This window comes from Chelon labrosus (genome assembly GCF_963514085.1).
Source record: "Chelon labrosus genome assembly, chromosome: 24".
NCBI lineage: Eukaryota > Metazoa > Chordata > Actinopteri > Mugiliformes > Mugilidae > Chelon > Chelon labrosus.
This window is the reverse complement of record NC_140357.1, coordinates 10,352,792-10,373,869: the sequence shown is the minus strand read 5'-3', so window position 1 is coordinate 10,373,869 and position 21,078 is coordinate 10,352,792. Positions and strand designations below refer to the sequence as shown.

Here is a 21,078-nt window from a genome sequence, read left to right as displayed (position 1 = left end):
GGGGGGGGGGGGGGTGTGACAGAAAATCATTTTTAAACTTGGATAAACCTTTTACGGGGTCAAATACAGTCACTAAAATACCGCTTCAATAAATGCAATATATTATTACAAAAACACACTTTTCAAACAGTTTGATCAATTTTTACATCACCAAAACAGACTGCAAGAAATCGGGGGAGAAGAAGAAAGCGTTAAACTACGTCACTACGACGTTGACGTAAACCCGGAAGTGGATTTTGCGAACCCGCTAGCTACAATGGCTTTGCTTTTAATTTTAATTTGAGGCTACCATTAAACAATAACACAGTCTAAAGTCTGTGTACGCTGTTAAAGTTAGTCGTTTCATTCGGTGGAGGGAAGTAATAGAGTAAAGTGTAGAGAATCCCACGAGAAGAAGGTTTATTAGCAATTAAATGTTGTTGAGTCGGGGAGCAGATGTGAGCGAACATGTGTACAAGTTACCCCACGCCAGTTTACTCCCACGCAGGACGAGGAGACTTCCAAGATGTTTACGAGCCGGCGGAGGACTCTTTCCTTCTCATTGACGCTCTGGAGAAAGATGCTGAACGGCTGCAGCTGATAAGGTGTTTGCCATGTTTTCCTCCTTTTCTTCTTCTGTGTTTTCTTTTTGGGTAGTTTTGAGGCTGCTGGGCGCCATGTTCTTCCCCTCAGCTCTGAATGAGCTTTCTTCTTTACTGATTGCAGCCCCTGTGTGTGTTTGGAGGTGGGCAGTGGCTCAGGTGTGGTGTCTGCATTCCTGGCATCAATAGTTGGACCTTCATCTCTCTACATGTGAGTGTTTCTAACATTAATCAGCCATAATAAACGTACAGGAGAAAAGGATTCAACACATTTTTTTTAATGCTGTGTTTCTGTTTCAGTTGCTCTGATGTGAATCCTGCTGCAGCTCGGTGCACGGCAAAGACTGCATCCTGTAACGGTGTTTCCCTGCAGCCGGTCATCACAGATCTGGTGAGATGTTAACAGCACACATGCTTCATTATGCAGGATTAGAACATATGGGTCATCACACACCAGCTCACCTGTAGCCTTCAGGTTCATGTCACGGATTTTCCTGAAGAAATTAATGATGCAATTCATATTAAATTCATTTAAACTTGCAAAATCATAAAACTCTACTCTAAATGTCTCATAAGTTGCTAATTTCTCACAGACATTGGTTGAAAATTGTACTTAACATCCAAAATCACCTCCTTACATGCTTTTTTTCCCTTCTACTGAATTCTTGACATTGAATGATCCACATCTAAACCCTGCTTTCTTTCCTTCCTTCCTCCAGGTGGAGTGTCTTCTGCCTCAGCTGTGTGGAAAAGTAGACGTCCTTCTCTTCAACCCCCCTTACGTCGTCACGCCGTCAGAAGAGGTGACGCTGCTCGCTTTCACGTCTGCAAAGCTCACGCGTGAAACGTGTCCTCACCGCGTTTTACTTTCTTCCAGGTTGGCAGTAGAGGTATAGAAGCCGCCTGGGCTGGAGGGGAGCGAGGCAGAGAGGTGACCGACAGATTTCTCCCCACGGTAACGCAGCTGCTGTCCCCCGCGGGGTTGTTTTACCTCATTACCATCGCAGAGAACGATCCAGGTTTGTCGATTTGCGTCTCTGGAACGATTTCCAACGAAGCAAATCACTTTGGAGTTAATCATTTGTTTTTTTCCCCCAACAGAGGAGATCATGCGCTCGCTGGTCCGATACGGCTTGAAGGGAGAGTCCTGCTTATCTACAAGGGCTGGGAATGAGAGGTTGTCTGTGCTGCGCTTCCACAGAAGCCAAGAAAATGTGTGAAAAGGATTATAAAACAACTTCCTGGACATTTTTCCTCACGGGACACAATTCTGCAAACTATGGAATATGAGATTAGTGTAATAAAGAAACTCTTTGCCTTCACCCAGATGGATTTAATAACATTTTCAACTACGCAGACATACAAAAAAATGATAACTACACAAACACCATACTCCATAACAAGCAGGATCACCATGCCTCTTCTCCAGTACGACTGGAAAGTAGTGTAGACTGGAATGTCGGATGCTTTTGCAAACAGTAAATGTGTTTTCTACTCATCTTTGCTACCGTCTCTTTATTATTTGTCTTAATGCTGGTTAATGTGTTGTTTGACTGGATCACTTCCAGACGATGTGTCCGTCCTCTCCCAGCCTCACGGCGCCGCTGGCCACCAGCTCCAGCGCCGCGGGGAAGGCTCGGTGCTCGGCCTCCCTGATCCTGTCCGACAGGCTCTCCTCCGTGTCGCCGCCCAGCACGGGCACCGCCTCCTGGACGATGATGGCGCCGGCGTCCACCTCCTCCTGAACGGGTGGACGGAAAAAAAAAACAAATAAAAAATGCAACTAGAGTAAAACTTTACCCTATTCACCTCCAGGTTCAACGTTTCAACTTACAGCTACAAAGTGGACCGTGCAGCCAGCGACCCGCACCCCAGCCTGCAGAGCCTGCTTCTGCGCGTTCACCCCCTTGAATGAGGGCAGCAGAGACGGATGGATGTTGAGCAGCTTCCCTGTAACAGCAGAGCAACACATTTACACGCCTCACCTCGACACCATCGCGATTATATTTATCATATTCAACCGAACAGCGTCTTCACACCGTTCCATTTCTTGACAAAAGTTCCCGTGAGGATCCTCATGAATCCGGCCAGACAGACCAGCTCCACGCCGAATTCCTCCAGCACGCGGTCGATGGTGCCGTCGAACTCTGCGCGGCTCCCGTACAGCTTGTGGTCCACCACCTGGTCGGGGTCAGACAGAAAGTAGAAGTTTTATTTCCTCCTTGAGATGTTTTTATCCTCCTCCTAGAAAGCCTACACAGATTCATTTACACATTCATGCCACTACTTGAGCCTCATATCCAGAAGCTGCTCCAGTCTGGTTTTTATTATGTCCTAACAAAGCAGAAGCTCAAATGGACTATACCCGTGTCTGAATTCCAGCCAGCGATGCTCTCTTCAGGCCCAGAACTCCTGGTCTGTTGGAGATGACCACGACAATCTCTGCTGAGCTGGACGGACGCTTGGCCTGCTCTATCAGGGCCTGCAGGTTGGTGCCTGGAGTAACAGAAGATTATAAAAGTGCTGTTAACATGATGTTTCAGCGATAAAACTACTCTCTGTGAGACGCTGAAGCTGCAACATTGCCTTAAAAAATAAAAAAACACGCCTGTGCCAGAGATGAGAACAGCTACTTTCATCCTCTTGTGTGGCGTGATGCTGTTGCCGCCGTTCTGCTCGACCCCGGGCTCTCCACCGGCGGCGGCAGAGGCCCCCGCATTCAGCAGGCTGTGTTTGAGGTTACGTACCGCCACCGTTTCTGCTCCTGCATGAACACAGTAAGAAGACATTTCTTTTCACCACCTTTGTTTGCCCACTTTATTCTTCTTCTTTTCTGTACGGCTCTTGGGTTTTTATCTATAATTGCCTGTCCGGCCACAGAGTTTCCGTTCCGTCGCGTCTCACCAGGCTGCTTGTAGGCCAGCGAACCCACGATCCAGGCCTCCTCGTGAGCTTGGAGCTGACGCAGGACCCTCTGAGCGTCCACGGGAGCGACCACCAGCACCGCCCCCAGGCCACAGTTGAAGGTGCGGGCCATCTCCTCCTCGCTCAGACCGCCTTCCTTGTGGAGCCAGGAAAACACGGGAGGGATGCTCCATCGAGAGGCATCTGAGTCGGAAACAAATATTCATGAGAAAGAGCTGCGGCGCGACGCAACAACCACAAAGCGACGTCCACATTTCCACCACATGTGAAGCGTCTCACCTAAATCCACAGCCAGCTCCTGGGGCAGCACCCGTGGGATGTTCTCCAGGAGCCCACCACCTGTGATGTGAGCGTAGGCTTTGACGGCACCGCTACGCAGGATCGGCAGGAGGAGGCGGCTGTAGATCTTCGTCGGCGTCAGCAGAACCTCCCCTGGAAGAAGAAGAAGAAGAATGGGATGGAAGAGGGAACGTGTCTCACATCAACATCCGTTCGAAAGCACAATTAAAACTCACCAACAGTTTGTCCCGGCTTGCCAAAAGGAGCCGGAGAGGTGTAGCTGAGGTTGGCCCTCTCCATGACTTTGCGCACCAGGCTGAAGCCGTTGCTGTGGACCCCAGAGGAGGCCACCCCGATGAGCATGTCCCCCTCTGCGATGTCCCCCATCCTGGGCAGCAGGGCTCCTCGCTCCACGGCTCCGACGCAGAACCCGGCCAAGTCGTACTCTCCCGCAGCGTAGACGCCCGGCATTTCCGCCGTTTCCCCGCCTGCGCACGGACGCAGAAATACGCGTCAAATGCGCGTCAGCTCGAAAATTATTCAACAGAACGTCTAAGGTTACTCACCGAGCAGAGCGCAGCCAGCCATCTCGCAGGCCTTAGCGACGCCGCCAACCACGGACGCGGCTACGCTCACGTCCAGGCTGCCGCAGGAGAAGTAGTCGAGGAAGAAGAGCGGCTCAGCGCCCTGAGCCAGAACGTCGTTCACACACATGGCCACCAGGTCCTGGCCGAGGCCACCGTGCTGCCCGCACGCCTGGGCGACCTGACGGCGAAAGAGGAAGAGCGAAGAAGAGCAAAGGTTCTTTATTGTTTTCTTAAAGCGGAGATTAGATTAAAAAGGGGCTGAAATCACACCTTGAGCTTGGTGCCGACTCCGTCCGTCCCAGACACCAGGATTGGGTCGACAAATCCTGCCGCCTTCAGGTCAAAGAGGCCAGCAAAGCCACCGAGTTCTGCATTACACCCTGAAGAAAGAAAAGAAAAAGAAACAAAATCGCCTCACTTAGGGCTTCATCCATATTTTTCTTAGTTTGTTTTGCAGAGACGATGAAAATCACAGCATTTACAAGTACTGAAAATGGAGCAATTTGTTTCCTAATGAGAAAAGGGCTCCAGTCAGCAGCTTTAAACCAGGAAAAACAAGGTATTCAGCCTGATAAGAGCTGTTAGAAATAGGAGAACGGTATTAAAATGCAATTTCCTCCCCGGCGCCGTTTGTGCCCGACACACGGCCGCCGGAAGTCACAAGCATCCGGTCGTTACTAAGATGTGCTGCAACGAGTTTCTTTGTAAGTTACCAGCTCGGGAAGTCGCCTTGGCCAGGGGTTTGATCATGTCCACCAGCTTGTTGCCGGCGGCGATGTCCACTCCGCTGTCCTTATAGGTCAGACCTCTGTCAGAGACACAGTGCGGCTTTTATTCCCAGCTCAATAAAATGAAAGACACACGTACATCCAAAGTGACGTTTATTATTCACAAAGTGTATAAAAACCAAAAAAGGAATGTTTGTGCATTTCGACCGCGTTCACACACACCTGCCCAGGTTCAGGTGGGCGATGGCCCGGTGGCCTATGTCGCGGCGGTACACGGCGCCGGGGAAGCCGACGGCCGCCACGCCCCTGTTGGCCGCCTGCAGTGCCGCCTCCAGGGACGGCCCGATGGCGGTGACCGTTAGGACGCGCCCGCCGCTGGAGACAACGCCGCCGTCCTTCAGGGCGGTGCCGGCGTGGAAAATCTGCAGCCCCGTGTCCTGAAGCAGGGACAAGCCTGAGGAAGGTGAACAGAGGATCGTTCATATATGAAATAAAATTTGGTTAAATGCGTCTTCTTTAATTACCAGTGACTTCTCCCTGTACCTGTGATCTCCACTCCTTTCTTGTAGGAGCCGGGGTAACCTGCGCTGGCCATGACCACCGTGACCGCAGAGCTGTCCTGGCGCCACACGGGGGCGCTGGAGGACAGTTTTCCGTTTATGGTGTTCAAGATCACTTCGTGCAGGTCGCTCTGCAGGAGGGGCAGCAGCACCTGAAGCAGAGCCACAGTGAAAACAAAAAGAAATCAGCATTTAATTCAACGCAGGGAAGATGTGGAGACACGCGGCGAAGATGGAAACACACCTGACACTCGGGGTCTCCGAAGCGACAGTTGAACTCGAGAACTTTGGGCCCCTGCTTCGTCAGCATCAGCCCTGCGTACAGCACACCTGCAAAACAAAAAAGAAGTGAGTGAATAAATAATTAAAGCTAATGCAAACAGTAAAAAGAAAAAGAATCACTTGCCCACATACGGCGCCCCCTCCTCCCTCATCCCGTCCACAGTCTTCTGAAGCACCGTCTCTGTGATCTGCTGCAGCAGCTCCTGGCTCACCTGAGACAGGAAACGACTTCATGAATACAACAACTTGCGCTCGTCACCTAGCAGTTCCAAACTTTAAACAACTACCTGAGGTGTCGGGCAGTACGCTCCCATGCCGCCGGTGTTCGGCCCCCGGTCGCCGTCCTGCAGCCGCTTGTGATCCTGGGCCGGGGGCATCGGCGACACCGTGTGGCCGTCACTGAAGCACAGACACTAGAGGAAGCAAAAGGACGCATGTCAGAGCTGCTTAAATAATAAAACATATAGTCAAATTCTGTTGACGCACTCACCGACACTTCCTCTCCCTCCAGGAGCTCCTCCACCACCACCGTCTCCCCGGCGGATCCGAAGGCTCGGTCCTTAAAAAGGCACAGTAAACGCAGCAAAGTGTTGACGCTGGGAGATGGAATTACCTCCCGAGAGTTCTCTAAGAACAGCGGCGGATGTTATGTTGACTAACCAGGCGACTCAGAGCCTGAGGTGTGGCTTTAAAGGCGCACAGAGGGAGAAGAGCGACGCTTAAAGGCCTCTGTGGTTCTATTTCTTTTAGGGGAGGAGGAATATATCTTTATATAAACAAGGAAGTAAAATGCCTAATAAAATTCTACCTAAACCCTGCAGGACATTTTCTCTTCTAATATTAATCCAAGAATGAGCGATACCTTCATGATGTCCATCACAGCCCGACAGGCCTCGTCCTGATCTTGCGCCACGATGACTCCTTTCCCCGCCGCCAGGCCGCTGGCCTTCACCACCAGAGCTGGGAAGTCGGCTCTGGAGAACCCGGAAAAATGAAAGAACATCAGAAAACGTGCAGATTCTTAGCCTCCCCCCCCCCCCACAGGCAGGAAACCGATCTGGAGCAGATGCCGACACAGAGCTGTTTTTTTTTTTCGTGAACCATTTAACACTTGCATTGTTATTGTTTAGGAATGGGTTTGGGATGCGTGTGGATGCAGCCTGTCGGAGTACGGCAGCTGTTGTTCTGCCCAAGATGCCTCATTTGACCAAAGATATTTTTAATGCCTCTGAAAACTAAACCGTCCTGCAGGAAACCAAAACCCAAGGCTTATGCAGAATTCTGTCTAAAAAGTGCACTTTTCCACACATATACACTCCATTTTATGTATCTATCTAGAGTACTGACGTGCGGATGTAGTTGCAGGCCTCCTGGGCGTCGGTGAAGGAGCCGTAACGGGCCGTGGGGATGCCGTGACGCTCCATGAAGGCTTTGGAGAAGCTCTTGCTGGCCTCCAGCTGAGCCGCTTTGGCCGACGGACCGAAGCACGGCACTCCCGCCGCCGTCAGGTCGTCCACAATACCTTTAGAAGAAAAAGACGTGGCAGGCGAGGAAAAATTTTAATTAGGAATGCACCGAAAATTTTTAGCCAAAAAACGAAAATGGTTGTTGCGGTTGTTGCTAGCACGTGTTGTTTCAGCAATAGACGTCCAAAAATTTTCAGTGATAAAATTTTTCAGCGATAAAAATTTTCGGTGATAACATTTCGGCCAAAATTTTATCGCCAAAACAGGATGTTGTGATGATGCAAGCAACAACCGCAGCAATTTTTCGGTAGATTTTCGGGCCGAAAATTGCCGCGGTTGTTGCTTGCACGTGTTGTTTCAGCAATAGACGTCCGAAATTTTTTGGCGATAAAATTTCAGCCGAAAATGGCATGCAACTGCATTTTCGGTTTTCGGCCAAAATTTTATCGCCGAAACAACATGGTGGAAACAGGATGTTGTGATGATGCAAGCAACAACTGCAGAAATTTTTCGGTAGATTTTCCGGCCGAAACCCGAAAATGCAGTTTCGGGCCATTTTCTGGTTTTCGCCCCGAAAATCTTCGGTGCATCCCTAATTTAAATACAATCCCGTGATTTGAGAAAGAAAAAGATGACATCGATGGCCTTACCAGCCGCCAGCGGGACCTCGGGTCCGACCACCACCAGCCCTACGTGGTGATCCTTGCAGAACTGAGCCAAGATGGCGTGGTTACTGATGGACACCTCTGCATGGCAAGGACAGAATCATCCAATTAGGTTGACAAATCTTTTTTTTTGTGGAGGATTAATCGACTTGCTGCAAACTTCCGAATATATCAAACGAAAGCCTTCATAAGAGTATTTACCAGAGTTGCTGATCTTCCCGCAGCCGGCCGTGCCCGCGTTCCCCGGCGCCACCAGGACCTGCTGGACCTGCGGCGACTGCGCCAGCTTCCAGGCCAGCGCGTGCTCCCGTCCGCCACCGCCGACCACCAGCACCCGCTCTGCCATGGCACCTCAACGATTCAAAAAAGAAAAAAGGGAGTTAGACCGACCTCCTCAGCCACGGGAACTTCGCCTCCTCACGACGTCCCGTCCTGTCCCGTCAATCGTCTGTGAAGTCGCATTTAATTGCATGCAAAGATTGACCTATAACAGAAAGGAGGACGCGTTGACCTTTCCTCCCGCCCCGGGGTCCTGTATTATCTTCTAACGCCACGCTAACAGGGATGCAATCAACTAGAACAAGAACACGAGTCGACAATTACGCGGCGTGGTCACCAGGCTAAGGCTAAATCACCGGCAACTGGAATGGGGGGCTCATTTGCATTGAAAAACAAAACCATTATCAGGTCAATCCACAGCGCACAGCTCGCCATAGCTTCAGTCTCTCACTGAAAGCAAACATTTATGGCATTATTTGCACATTTAACACCTGTAATATGACTTTACTTATGTTTCCTGAGTATCTAAAGCTGTTGTGGCTAAAGTATTTACTGTATTTGACAGGATTGAGTCACAAAAAGTAAATCCACTCAGCGGAAAACAATGCTCCTCATGATTTAGATCAATCACACCAGATTAGAGAGTCTGTGAAAACTCCTCTTCGTGCTGCAGCTCAAACAAACCGAGGTCAGAGTTCAAACCATCCCAGCCTTTTAACCTGTTTCAGCTTATAGTAAGAGAGGCCTGTACGTGCAGCAGCAGCAGAGGAGAGGACAGGGGGGCCACAAAGGGACGAGTGTTGCTGCACAGTGGGCGCACATGCTCCACAATTAAGTCAAATCACCGGCTTTGATTGAAATCACTCCGCTCATGTGAGTCACATGTCAGGCAGCAAATGAAATGCATGAGTCAGACAATGCATGTTGCTTCAAGATAACCTATTTTAGACATTATTAAGCTTGTGGCATGTTCTTTTCTTATCATACTGTCTTTCTTTACAATATAAATGCACTTAAATGGATGCAACTGCAACATTAAAGGCAATATTAAGACATTGCTGCAACTTTTTCTGCAAGAAAGTATTCATTCTGCATTTTTAATCACTTTATTTTAGTAAAAAAAATCTTTTAGCTTCTTTAGCATGCATCACTGCAGAGAGGTGGACGTTAAGCATCAAGTTTAAACACTCACCTGTGCGCGTTTGTGGACGTGTGAAGCAGGAAATAGACGGAGCCCAGTGCAGGACAGGACAGGACAGGACAGAGATGTGAAGCCTCCGCTCCGAGTCTGCGGACTGATGCAAAGTCTGTTGTCACGCCACCCCACACACACACACGTTACACAAACCACGTGGATCCCGTTCAACGCCGCTCTGAACTACACACTGAAGCTACACACGGTTAGCAAAGTTAGCTAGGAGCATTAAAGGTGGCGTAAAGTTAGACAGGTGTGTGTGTGTTTCTTACCCCTTTTCTGTTGCGCAAACTGATTTGGGGCAACTTTTTTGGGATTCTTCGACTTCCTTTGGGGAGTAGCTGTCAGGTGCATCATGGGAATTGTAGTTAATTGGCCGCGTTCGGTTAGCTAAGCTAGCCGCTCAGCTTCTCTGCTACTAGTACCAAATGCAGATATATATTTTAAATAAAATAAGAATAAACCATAATTTATTTGTATAGTTATCTTTTTTTTTTGGTCAAATATTTTTTATATAATATTTATTTATTTATTTAACTTTAAAAATAAGAATTGAACCATTACAATTACAGGAAATCAATTAAAAAAAAATAAACACAATAAAAATACAAAATTACTCCGACGTTAAATGCAAGAACTGTAAAAAAAAAAATACTAAAATATAATTGATTTTTTTGTAGTAAAATAATTTTTTTTCCAATATATTACATTTATTTAAAAATAAAAAAGATGTGCCACAAAATTAAAAAAATGAAATTGATAAAACACGTCATTTAGATTTCATTTTCTTACATTTAAGAATTTAATGCCATCTATATATATTTATATAATTATTCCAATGATTAATTCAAGAACTCTAAAAAATTAAATACACATATTAGCCAAAAGTGATTTTATTTTAATTAAAACCTGGCAAAGAGATGAGGCATATCCTTTTGTAATTGTGCTGGCCAAGATCACACATCTGTAACAACCTGAGTAGGACAAGTGAAGTTAACAATGCCCTTTAAAATGACAGATGAGTTTTCATCCTTTTAACTGCGCCGGCGTCGCAGCGCGCCCCCGACTCCCGTCACCTTTAATGCGGCCTTTGAAGCAATCACGGGAGATCAGCGTGCCGATACAGGGGCCGTTCACGTAACGGCTCTGGAGTGTACGCTGGGGCCGCACCATTTATTGCTCTTGAAGGAGATCAATGCTTTTTGAAAGTCAATTCTGAAGTTAAGTGGGAGATGGCGCAAAGTGGCCGACTGGGGTTAGACGGGGTCTGATTTTTTTTATCGAGTTAAAGGTCTGCAGAAAGAAGGCAGTCAGTGATCCAGATGGGCTGAAAAAACGTGCGTCTGCAGCTCCAGACTTGGTGAGAACAAAACAGCAGTGCGAGCTTGCATTGATATCCATTAGGATCAGTAAACAATAAAGTGCAATCACAACAAAGGGAGTTCAGGAGCGTCGAGGAGCTCCTGTCCCAGCTCCGACTGCCGCAGCGCAAAGAGCGTGACCCCTGAACTGTACGCCGCGGGGATCGTGACGTGCGTCAGCTTGGGTTGTTCCTTTTCCTCGTCCAGGACCATCTGCCTCACCTGACCTGAAGACAAACGGGAAAAAAAACGTTGCTGCTTGTCTGGCAGCTGCAAAATGTGAATTAAAGAGCGAGCAGCTGCTTCACCTTCGACATCCAGGGCCTTCCACCGAGGGTCAGACTGATTATCTGAGAGGCCGCTCAGGGAGCAATCCGGCGTCCACCTCTGCAGCACGTCTTCTCTGCGGATCAGCAACACGGATTCGCTGCAGAGTCGCTGGTGCAGCTCTCCCTCACTTACTGCAACACAAAAAGAAACTTTAAACTCCTCTTTCAGGCCTCTGACGGATGTTGTTGCTTTCTTGCTTCCACTCACCCACGTCCAAAGGGTTCGTCATGAACACGGCGTTCGGCGCGACCCCGAACACGAGCTGGTGGTGCCAGGCGTCCGGCACCTCCTCGCCCTCGGGCACGGCCACCTGCATGTTCATGGTCGCCACGGGGACGGCGCCGCGCCGGATCCAGCTCGCGAGCCAGGGCACCAGCCCGACCCGGCGGCGGGGGTGGAGGCGGAAGAAGCGGCCCGTCACCTTCCCGCCGCTGGCCTCCTGCGCCCCGTGGATGAGCTGGGAGTGCGTGGCACCTGGGGGAAAGCACAGACTGATCATCTTCAAATAGGTTTCTTTCCCCGACTCGGATGCGTGCGAAGGCGGCTTGAGCTAAATGTAAATTAAAGTCTCCCCCCTGAGAGACATAAAACCGGATAATTCAAGAGGGTGCTTTTGAATGTGCCTGGTTGGCAGTGCAGCCAGCTGTCACGCTGGCAGGGAACGGCACTTATAGGTTGGAGACGTTGCAGAGCATCACTCAGCGTGAAGGTTATAGCCTCAGCTAACATCTGTGACACACGTTATATTATTATTTAACTCTTTGGGACCGGTTTCTGAGGATAAACAAGATTTATAGGTGAAATGATCCTCAGTTTTCTTGGCGTTTCGTTGTATTTGAGTGTCTTGCATTTGTTTTTGACCTTTGTGACATGTTTTCTCCTCTAGGTCATTTACCAGCTTCGCTCCGGGACAGCAGGTAGTCCGGCAGCGGCGACTCGTTCCTCCTGAGGCGCGTCTGGACGCAGCGGTCGGCCTCCTCGGGGGCCACGTCCACGCCGAGGGCCTTCAGCACGTCCACCACCGCCGTGGCCCCGCAGGCTGACGCTCCAATCTGCTGGGTCTGCCTCTCCAGGGCCTCCTGGATGGACCACAGCATGGCTTCATCACCTCCACCTCCTCCTGCCTCCTCCTCCTCCTCCTCACACGCCGCCTCCATCTGAGGGCCTCACCTGGAAACACACAGCTACAAAACCACATGCACAGAATCAACATCATGCACCTGCAAACAGCAATAAAAGTGTGAAACTGTTCAGCATGAGCTTAATATTTAGCTAAATCACACAATCCTTACAGTGAAGCCTTCCCACCAAACTCCATGTTATTTTCAGCTAAAATAAGAACTGAACCGAACAAAGTGAATATCTGCCTCTGAGATTTAATAACAGCTGATTCCCTCGATGTTTTCTCACCATTTCTCACCAAGTGACAGCCAAGCAGCCGACCAGCAACAACAATGACCAGTGCGCATGCTCAAACCACACGTGGTTTTCTCTTCACCCTTTTCTGAAGCAGTAGCACAGAGCGGAAGATTGACAACTAGCGCCCCTGGTGGCCGCTCTCTGAAATGAAACAAACACTACAATATACATTTTTAATTTATTAGAAGATCAAAAATAAATAAGATTAGAGCATAAATTAGTAAAAAATATATTTACATGTTTCCAGTTTAGTTTAGGCACAAATTTGGAGCAATTTAATTTCTGAGAATCACTGATTTTTGAAGGAATTATCGATGCTTTCAATCTCAAACATGTCCCTCCATTAAAAATCAGCACCAATACTCATTTGCAGGCATGCTCTACTTCAGATTCTGTGTACTCTGAGTAATTCAGCCCTGCTACAGTTTTGCATCAGGCCAAGAGATGTCAGTGGAGCTACACGCGAGCGCAGCGGCGTCAGGAACGTTGGTGTCACCGTGCTGGATGTTGTCGAGCAGCCTGAGGCGTGCAGCTCCTTCCTTGCACGGTTATCACACGGGGAGGGGTGAAACGTGCAGGCAACCTGGAGTTTCTCCTGAGATGTAAAGGCTCCTCTTGAAAAATTCTCCAATTTTTGCACCAATTTGAGTGTGTTATTAGTATTTTCTTAATAAATCTATTATTTGACCTAAGCTCTGAATCATTAGCATTCCCACAGGACGACTGTTTTCTCACAGTACTCTTCCTCAAATAGACCCAGTTGCTCGATGCCATCTGCTGGTGGAAAAAGGGGATAAAAGTACCCAAATAACCTGCACAAAAACAAAGATCTGGGTTTTATTTATGCTCCGGAGCGCCTTGCTTTGATCCCTCCTACAGTAACTTTATCTGTGCTGATGCAGGATCGCTCCTTAGCCCCCCCGCGAACCACCCCCACCCCCCCAGCCCTGGTTGGTATTCGCCTCGCCTCCCCCTTCCCCCTGGTCCTCCCTCAGCTGCGGCGATGGCCGCTGGAAGCACTACAAGCAGGAGTGTGATTAAAACCGACCGGCACTCTCGGAGACGTGATCGGGCAGCTGATACGGAGAAACGGAGAGATGAGTTACGAGGAGGGAGGTGGAGGTGGTGGTGGTGGTGGTGATGGGGGTGGGTCTTCACACATATGGGGGATGAAAGACAGAAACAGGGAGGCAGCCTTCACCTCGGCATCACCCCGTGCCATTTTTCCGAGGTGTGCAAGCCGAAGAGAAAGCTCTTCCCTTGGGTTTGATATAAAGTCATCACAAGGCTATCAGTTATCGCGCGTGTCAACAAATACACAGGTCAATATTTTTCTGGAGGGGGGTTATGAATAATCTCGGCTGCTTCATATTGAACCGTGCACTTTTGTACTCCTGTGAAAAGAACCTCCAATATGAACACTGCCGAAAGAAGTCCAGACCTAAAAGAAGATAAATTCAAGGGTAATCACCCAAAAACACTGAATAACAGTTGGTTGCTGAGCTTTTAGCTGCACAAAGAGCTCTTTTAAAAGCTTAGTTTTGTACTGAATTGGCCACTTTATTAGATACACCTTGCTAGGACCTGCTTTGAAAGCCATTTTTGTCTTTAGTACGGTCTTTATTCTTCGTACAGCTGCTGCAGATTTGTCGGAATTCGCACCTGACAGTGCAGGCCACCCGCTCCGCCGCATCCCAACGACGACGCCCTGTTGGATTCAGATGTGGCGTCTCTGGAGGTTCAAGAAACCGGTTTGAGATGTTTTAAGCTTTTTGACGTCGCGCGGTTTTACTTTGCCGGAAGTCGCCATTGCGGAGTCGTCCCATGTGCAGAATCAGCACCGTCCGTCCAACCTGCAGGAGATGGAGGACGAGGCTGAGAAGAAGCTCCTTCATGGACCTTTCATGCACTTTACACCAGATATTCATTCAGTTTTATGCACCATATGCATGCATGCTCCTCTAAATTGTTTCACTCTGTCCTGACCACTTGTACGTACGTCTGTTTCTGCCGTGTAAACAGCCGCGTGCATTCTCCGACAGCTTATTATCTATTAGCGCAAACAGCTGGAGGCCCCTCGAGATTGTTTTTTTCCTCCATTAAGGGGCGTCCACGTGAGGCCCGCTCCGCTCCGCCGTCCTCTATTCGAAACCAGACAAACAATTTGCGCGAGCCCTCGAGGTCACGGCTGCTGCGTGAAGTTCATAAAGATACAAAATAAAATAAAATAAATAATAATAAATAATCCTGCAGCTTCTGCCTGACGTCCAAGGAAAAGGGAGAAAATGTGTGTCAGCTGCTGCCAGGCCTGCGCTCCCCGCTCCCCTTTAGGAATAACACAGGAGTCTATTTAAGCGCTATCTCCGTGACCTCTCGGTGCGCGGCGGCTCTGCAGGGATCTACAGGATTAACCGGCGCCTCTCAGGTAAGCTGAATCTTAATAAACAGCGGCGACGCTTTGAAAATACCCACAACGGCACATTAGCATTGAAACGAGGTGGCACTTTTGTCAGGAGGTAGTTCTGGGTCACGGAGGCAAACGTTGAATACCGCCAGAGGGACCCTCCCCTCCCCTCTCTCTCTCCCAGTACGCCTACATCGCTAATGTCAACAGTGTTAACACGCTGGCTCGTTTGCAGAAGAGCCGGGGATGAATTTCCTTACAGCGCTGGAAGCCGTCCATTTTTGGAGGGAACTCACCTGCTTCATATCGAATGCAACGTCCGCGCCACTTCCCCCTGCATAAAAATTTAAGGGCCCCACACAAAGCAATGAGATTTGCACCTTCTTCACTCCATCCAGGCTGTAAAACATTCCCCCCGCTGTTAACTTACCTTTATGTAGGCCATTAAAGGAGGCGAGCGCCGGCCCTGTCCAGCGTGTACCCTCATCTCCTGCGGTAGACGTCCTCAGAATTTCAAAAGGCAAGCTGCATAAGTAATGAGGCGGACCTTTTAGTTTTTTATTTTTTCTCACTGAGGATTTTTTGCACTTCAGGAAACACTTAAGCGGCGGCTCCACGGGGCAATGTAAGAGCAAAATCAGGATCTGCCAGTAATTAAAAACAATAGAGGGACCCGCGGTCCTTCACCTGCCATGCTCAACTGTCGCAAACCAGTGATTTATTTATATTTTTTTCAAAATTCAAAAGCTTATTCTCTCGAGCCGATACCGCACAGGCACAGGTTGTTCTTTCAGAGGCAAGTAAAAGGTTTTTCGTCCTCATGTCCTACTGTTCTTTTATTAAGGAAGCCATTATGCGTTCAACGAGGAGGCGCCACGCTGCGTGTCGGCCTCCGTTTCTGGGAAACTTCACCACTAAAGGTAAATAATACCTTCATCCACAAAATACATACATTTATGGATGAATTCAACAAGTGTTGGAGAAAAGTCACTTAGCATGAACTTGGAACGCATGATGAAACAGCTCGGCCCTGCGGCGGCTGCACGGCGGACGGACGAAATCAGGGCGGAGACGGAGGCGGAAGCGGAGGTGGAAGTGGAAGTGGAAGGGGAAGCGGAGGCGGAAGCGAAGGCAAAGGCGGAAGCGGAGGCAGAGACGGAGGCGGAGGCGGAAGCGGAGGTGGAGGCGAAGTGCGTTTAAAATAATGATTTACAGCCCATCCTCAAAACTTCTGGTCTGATTTTCCATCACCTCTCCGCGAGACATCTGTCAGGTTTCTCTGAGCGTAAAGGTGACGAGTTATTTTATGAAGATGTCAGTCCGAAATTGAGTTTCCAGCCTCGCCCCCGTTTCCGACACGACCCGGGCCTCCCCCGACGGACCGAGCTCTCGTGCTCCGGTGTGGCAGGCATGACTGAAAGGTGCTCTTTAGGCGGCGGACGCCTGCATCAGGCATCCCGGCATCAGCTCATGATGCCCGCCGTGGTAGCTGTCAGCTGTGGTTGAGCGTCTCCGCAGCGGAATGCCATTTTCTCGGGCCTCGTTTCTGCAGACCCCCGCAGCTCAGCTATCAACCTCTGACATTTATCAGCCCCGGCTCCTCCAAAAACACCTTTTTCTCCATCCACTCAGGCCGGCTTCCAGCGGGTTTGCAGAGCATGATGTGCCGCGTCTCTTGTTTTACCTGCTCCGACAATGAGATCGACAAACGTGCACGGATACAACCCGGTGCCAAAAGCATGACAGTTGGCAAACCTGCCGTACATTAACAGGAAGGTATGTGTTGTGTTGTGCAGCTGTTCGGTTGCCAGGGATATCGACGCAAGCTAGATAAAAGGCTTCAAACTGGGCGCTTGGCATCTTTCCCGATCATTATGGGCCGTGATTTAACCGATACAGACGGAAAAATACTTCTGCGCGCAAGCAGATAGTCGTACAAGCAATCAGAGCCATTTCATTGTGAAGAAATTCATCTCCGCAGTGCTTGGATGATCCATCACCGAGGTGCCAGATCCGAAGATGCTCCGACGACAAACCACCGACTTGTTGCCGAGGGACGCATCGCCTTCTCCACAAAACTTTAAGGACCTTCCAACACGATCAACATGCGAATATGAAGCAGCAGGGGATGGCGCACCAAAGGCATGTAAATTACGGATATCTTGACAGAGAGGATTTGTGCATGTTAAATCCTCTCTTGTTCCCTGCCCCCCAGCCCCCACCCGCACCCTTTTGGCAAACATCAAGTGTCGCCTTAGATCTCCCCCTCATCATGTCCTCCCTTCTGACTTCCTCGAGTAGGGCTCATTGTTCTGAAGTGATTGGGCCTTAAAGAAGGAGACTCTGTATGTGACTCTGTTTATTTGTTGTTGTGTTTGACACAGGAGGAGGGAGGAAAGAGGAGGAGGAGGAGGAGAGAGAGAGCTTTTGAGGGCCCATCTCCCGATCTAGAACCAATTTCTATGCAAATGCTACGACCTGATTTGGAAGAGGCTGCTGTTGTTCGGCGCGGGCAGGCGGGGTTGGCTTAAGGTGTCGTAGCACTCCGCCGCAGAGAAGGCCCGACACATAAACCGCAGCGTATGCTCATATTTTTATTTTTTTTCCCCCGAACTGACAAACTCGCCGCGTGATGCATCTTAGTGCAGCGGCATGCGACCGCCGCGGGGCGATGCTTTACACGGCCGTGACAAACAGCTGCAGGGGACGGGAGGGGGGGTGGAATCACACCTCACCGGTGGAAGAGGCCGGCAAACTAATCACGGGACTGCGGGGAAATGTTCCTCTCAGCCAATGGGGCAGAAACCCGGGCGCTCATATTTCTCGGCCACTACATCAAAGCCCTGAAGCATCATTCAGGTAACAAATATCACCGTCTGCTTGTTGCAGTTGTTTCTCAACGGCCGCCCGGCAGCACCTTTCATCAAAAGCTACGGGGGGACGGAGCACATTGCTGTTAATGGTCGTTGGCCATGATGGTTAGCCATTGTTGTCGCCCATAAAAATAACACAGAGCGGTTGAATGCAGCGGCGCCGGGTTCCGTGAAAGCTGAAGAGAGAGAGAGAGAGAGAGAGCTGCTCCTGGATTTTTCAAAAGAATTTATAAATAGACGGCGGAGGATTTGCACGGGAGATTTGCTGCCTCGCATTTTCATTCACTAGCCGTCCTTCAAACACACTCACACGCGCTTACAGAGGCAACTTTGTGTGACTACAGAGGAGTGCGATGACCCCCATTTCACTTATGAGTTCCTGGATGAGTTCAGACGCCGCAGAGAGCGTGAGCAATCTCGCCTTCAGCGCTAACAATCTGCTGCCCTGCATTCGTTATGTGTGTGATTCAGATTTAAGCAAAGGCTACCTGCGTCCTCTGTAGGGGGAACCGCATCACACCTCCAATAAAGCGCTCCTTATCGCTATGCAAACACGCACCGAAGGAAAGTTTTGTACTCCTGCCATCGCGGCGTGCGAGCAGGGCCAGCTCCTCCAGTTAATTACGTGCTCAGATGCTCTCGCCGACACATGCTACTGTAGATCAGTGCCACTCCGAGTCCCGCTCAGGGGCCACTTGCGGCCTATGAAAGACTTCTGAGTGGCCCTTGAACATTTTCCAGCATGAAACATGCCTCAGCCCTGGGTGGACCGCCCCTACGACCACGAAGACGGCAGCAGGATCCATAATTAAGGTCTAACAACTTCATCTGCAGTTCCAGTCTTTTCATTGACATTCTTGAAGGAGTCCCCCCCAGAGAGGGTCTTCAAGGAATAATCTGCTGCATCGCTATTTTAGCAAGTTTCTGTTTTTTTTCTCTAATTCAATTTGCTGTGCTAAGTAGACTCTTTAGTTTGAGAAATTTCCTGGATAACTCGCTGCTAAAATTGTCATTTTTTTAAATGCGCTGACATCAGCATGCAAAGTGAATACAGTGAGCAAGGAGTTGGCTATTTTCACATCCTGCAGATACAGGGCAACGTTATCCTTCTGCCATGTTTCTGGACACGATTGTAAAAGGACGTACATACCGGTACGTACAGGAAAAGACTAACAGGGATGTGGCGGCGTAATCTGCACAGGTACATAGTTGAATTAATCGCACATTTAGGCTTCTGTGTCAATAAGCACAGACCCTACGCAGACCCTAACAGCCGTAGCCTGACGTGCACCTCCCCAGGAATGTAACTACGCAGCACAGCGACACAAACCGCAAGAGCTGTGATTGGTCCGCTTGGTAGTAGCGTGTTTCTGGTGTTTAGTATTTCCGGCTGCTTCTCCATCTCCGCAATTTTTGAATTGATTGTTTTGGATCAATAAAGATGGAACACATCAAGGAAAGGTTAGCATCTTCTGCAAAATTTCCGCAAAAATTTCAGTCGCCATTGTTGAAAGTGAAGCAGTAAGTGGAAACAAAAGCTAACCCGTCTGACAAAGAAGACGCAGCACCGACTAGCATTTGGGTGGGGTTGTTAAAGAGCAAGCCAGACTGACGAGCGTATAAATGGCTCGCACCGGCTTAGGCTACGTACTGTATGTAGGTTACGGCATCTAGGTCCCGCAGTACCCTAAAAGAGCCTTAAGACCAATGAATGATGCAATTCCAAAGTGTTTACTGCAAGAAAACACCGGCCACAATTTTGGTTCCTGCAAAGAAATTCAAAATGCTAATGGCAGCCTTGGAGCGTGGGATGAAACCAGACGGAGCAGTGCCGTCGTTTTCTTCTCAGGGCAGTCAGAAGGGCTTGCTCCGTCCATACGCTAGCAATATTTTCATGTTGCCTCAACCAGTGGCAAACTAGGAGCTATGACTAAAGACTATTTAGCTAGAAAATTCTTCACAATGTTTGTTTACCAGTTGCTAAGTTGGAGGCACAAACTGGGTTTCTTCACAAATTTCCCACGACAGAGAGAAACCAAACCCGTAACGCCAAAACAAAAGCTGAAAGACACTAAAATCCCGCGAGTATCACAACACTATACAAAGTGATCCGTTTTACAAACACATAGACATTTGATCCAACATAATAAGAGCATTAACAACATATAAACGTATTGATTCTAATATGTGGTAATGACACATCACAGTAACAGCTAACGTTTGTTACTTCCCCCCCAGAACGTCTGCAGCGATGCGTTCACAAAACCAACAAAGACAAACACATTTCCGACTCCCTCTTCAATATGCTCCGTGCTAAACAATCTGATTAGGCCCCGGCGTGATGCGCCCGCGTCGTAAAATTACAGGCCTTCATATCCGCCGCCCGGATAGGAATCTAAGAGGGATGAAATGCAAATTATTGAGGCAATAAATTTGCGCGGCGCTGGTGACACGGCTGGATGAGCAAGAATCCGTTTAATGTCATGCATTAAGAAACATAAAACAAATAACCAAGGAGCATTAGAGCATAAAAATAAAGCGTGAAACATACTCTGACACTTTGAATATGAATTTTACACGTAAACCCTGAGCTGTCCGTGACAAGTAGATTGGATTAACAGGGACAATTATAGAGGAGGATAAGGAGCGGTGACACGTTTGGAAAGCCGCACATCATATGGAATAAATGTTTAAAACGCTCGACTTTGATTTGATACAGGCGTGCATTTTTAACCGAAGACCTTTTAACCTCCAGTGGCGTTTGCGGCCGTTAGTATCTGGTTTTAAAAGAGGCAGAGCGCAGGCCTCTTGCAGGTCCTGGACCATGCTAGGTGTTCGCTTCAAGGACTTCTTGTTCATGCTGCACTGAAGGTTTAGCTTCAAGGGTTTAAGCTTGAAAACAGCAGACATTCAGAAGGTGCAAAATATTATTTTTGGCTTCCACAGTCAAGAATGAAGGTCAGATTTTAAGCCACATTCATAAAAAAATTAAAAAATGATATGAAATCATTTGAAACGTGGAGGTCAGAGTCTTCCAGGCTACTCATGAATCCTGCAAAGAAATGGAAACTAGATTATCAGCCTCCAAAAATCAGAATAAGAAGTGCAGAAAATTAAAATCACTCCGAGTACGACCTTTCACCG

The 21,078-nt window shown here is 48.8% G+C and overlaps 3 protein-coding genes across 3 annotated transcripts; 1 reads left to right on the top strand and 2 right to left on the bottom strand.

Moving 5' to 3' along the window:
• The first annotated feature begins 239 nt into the window (after positions 1 to 239).
• Positions 240 to 2,079, top strand: hemk2 (HemK methyltransferase 2, ETF1 glutamine and histone H4 lysine). Its single transcript, XM_084574456.1, has 6 exons — positions 240 to 584; positions 706 to 792; positions 882 to 972; positions 1,301 to 1,384; positions 1,459 to 1,600; positions 1,683 to 2,079. Exons 1-6 carry the CDS (start codon positions 448 to 450, stop codon positions 1,799 to 1,801), a joined length of 660 nt encoding a protein of 219 aa, XP_084430582.1. The 5' UTR covers positions 240 to 447; the 3' UTR covers positions 1,802 to 2,079.
• gart (phosphoribosylglycinamide formyltransferase) lies at positions 1,894 to 9,853 on the bottom strand. The gene is made up of 22 exons (XM_084574453.1): positions 9,545 to 9,853; positions 8,275 to 8,424; positions 8,059 to 8,154; positions 7,290 to 7,464; positions 6,805 to 6,916; positions 6,433 to 6,501; positions 6,230 to 6,355; positions 6,067 to 6,154; positions 5,905 to 5,990; positions 5,644 to 5,812; positions 5,323 to 5,554; positions 5,086 to 5,180; positions 4,643 to 4,752; positions 4,352 to 4,550; positions 4,022 to 4,273; positions 3,786 to 3,938; positions 3,486 to 3,689; positions 3,190 to 3,345; positions 2,947 to 3,077; positions 2,621 to 2,762; positions 2,416 to 2,531; positions 1,894 to 2,322 (listed from the first exon to the last, which is right to left on the bottom strand). The coding sequence occupies exons 2-22, from the start codon at positions 8,417 to 8,419 to the stop codon at positions 2,140 to 2,142; spliced, it is 3,039 nt and encodes a 1,012-aa protein (XP_084430579.1). The 5' UTR covers positions 8,420 to 8,424; positions 9,545 to 9,853; the 3' UTR covers positions 1,894 to 2,139.
• Positions 9,854 to 10,363: 510 nt separating this feature from the next.
• On the bottom strand, positions 10,364 to 12,395 carry LOC311508994 (uncharacterized protein; the record flags this gene model as incomplete). The annotated part of the gene is made up of 4 exons (XM_084574003.1): positions 10,364 to 11,135; positions 11,217 to 11,369; positions 11,446 to 11,712; positions 12,134 to 12,395. The coding sequence occupies 4 exons, from the start codon at positions 12,393 to 12,395 to the stop codon at positions 10,975 to 10,977; spliced, it is 843 nt and encodes a 280-aa protein (XP_084430129.1). The 3' UTR covers positions 10,364 to 10,974.
• Positions 12,396 to 21,078: the final 8,683 nt, after the last annotated feature.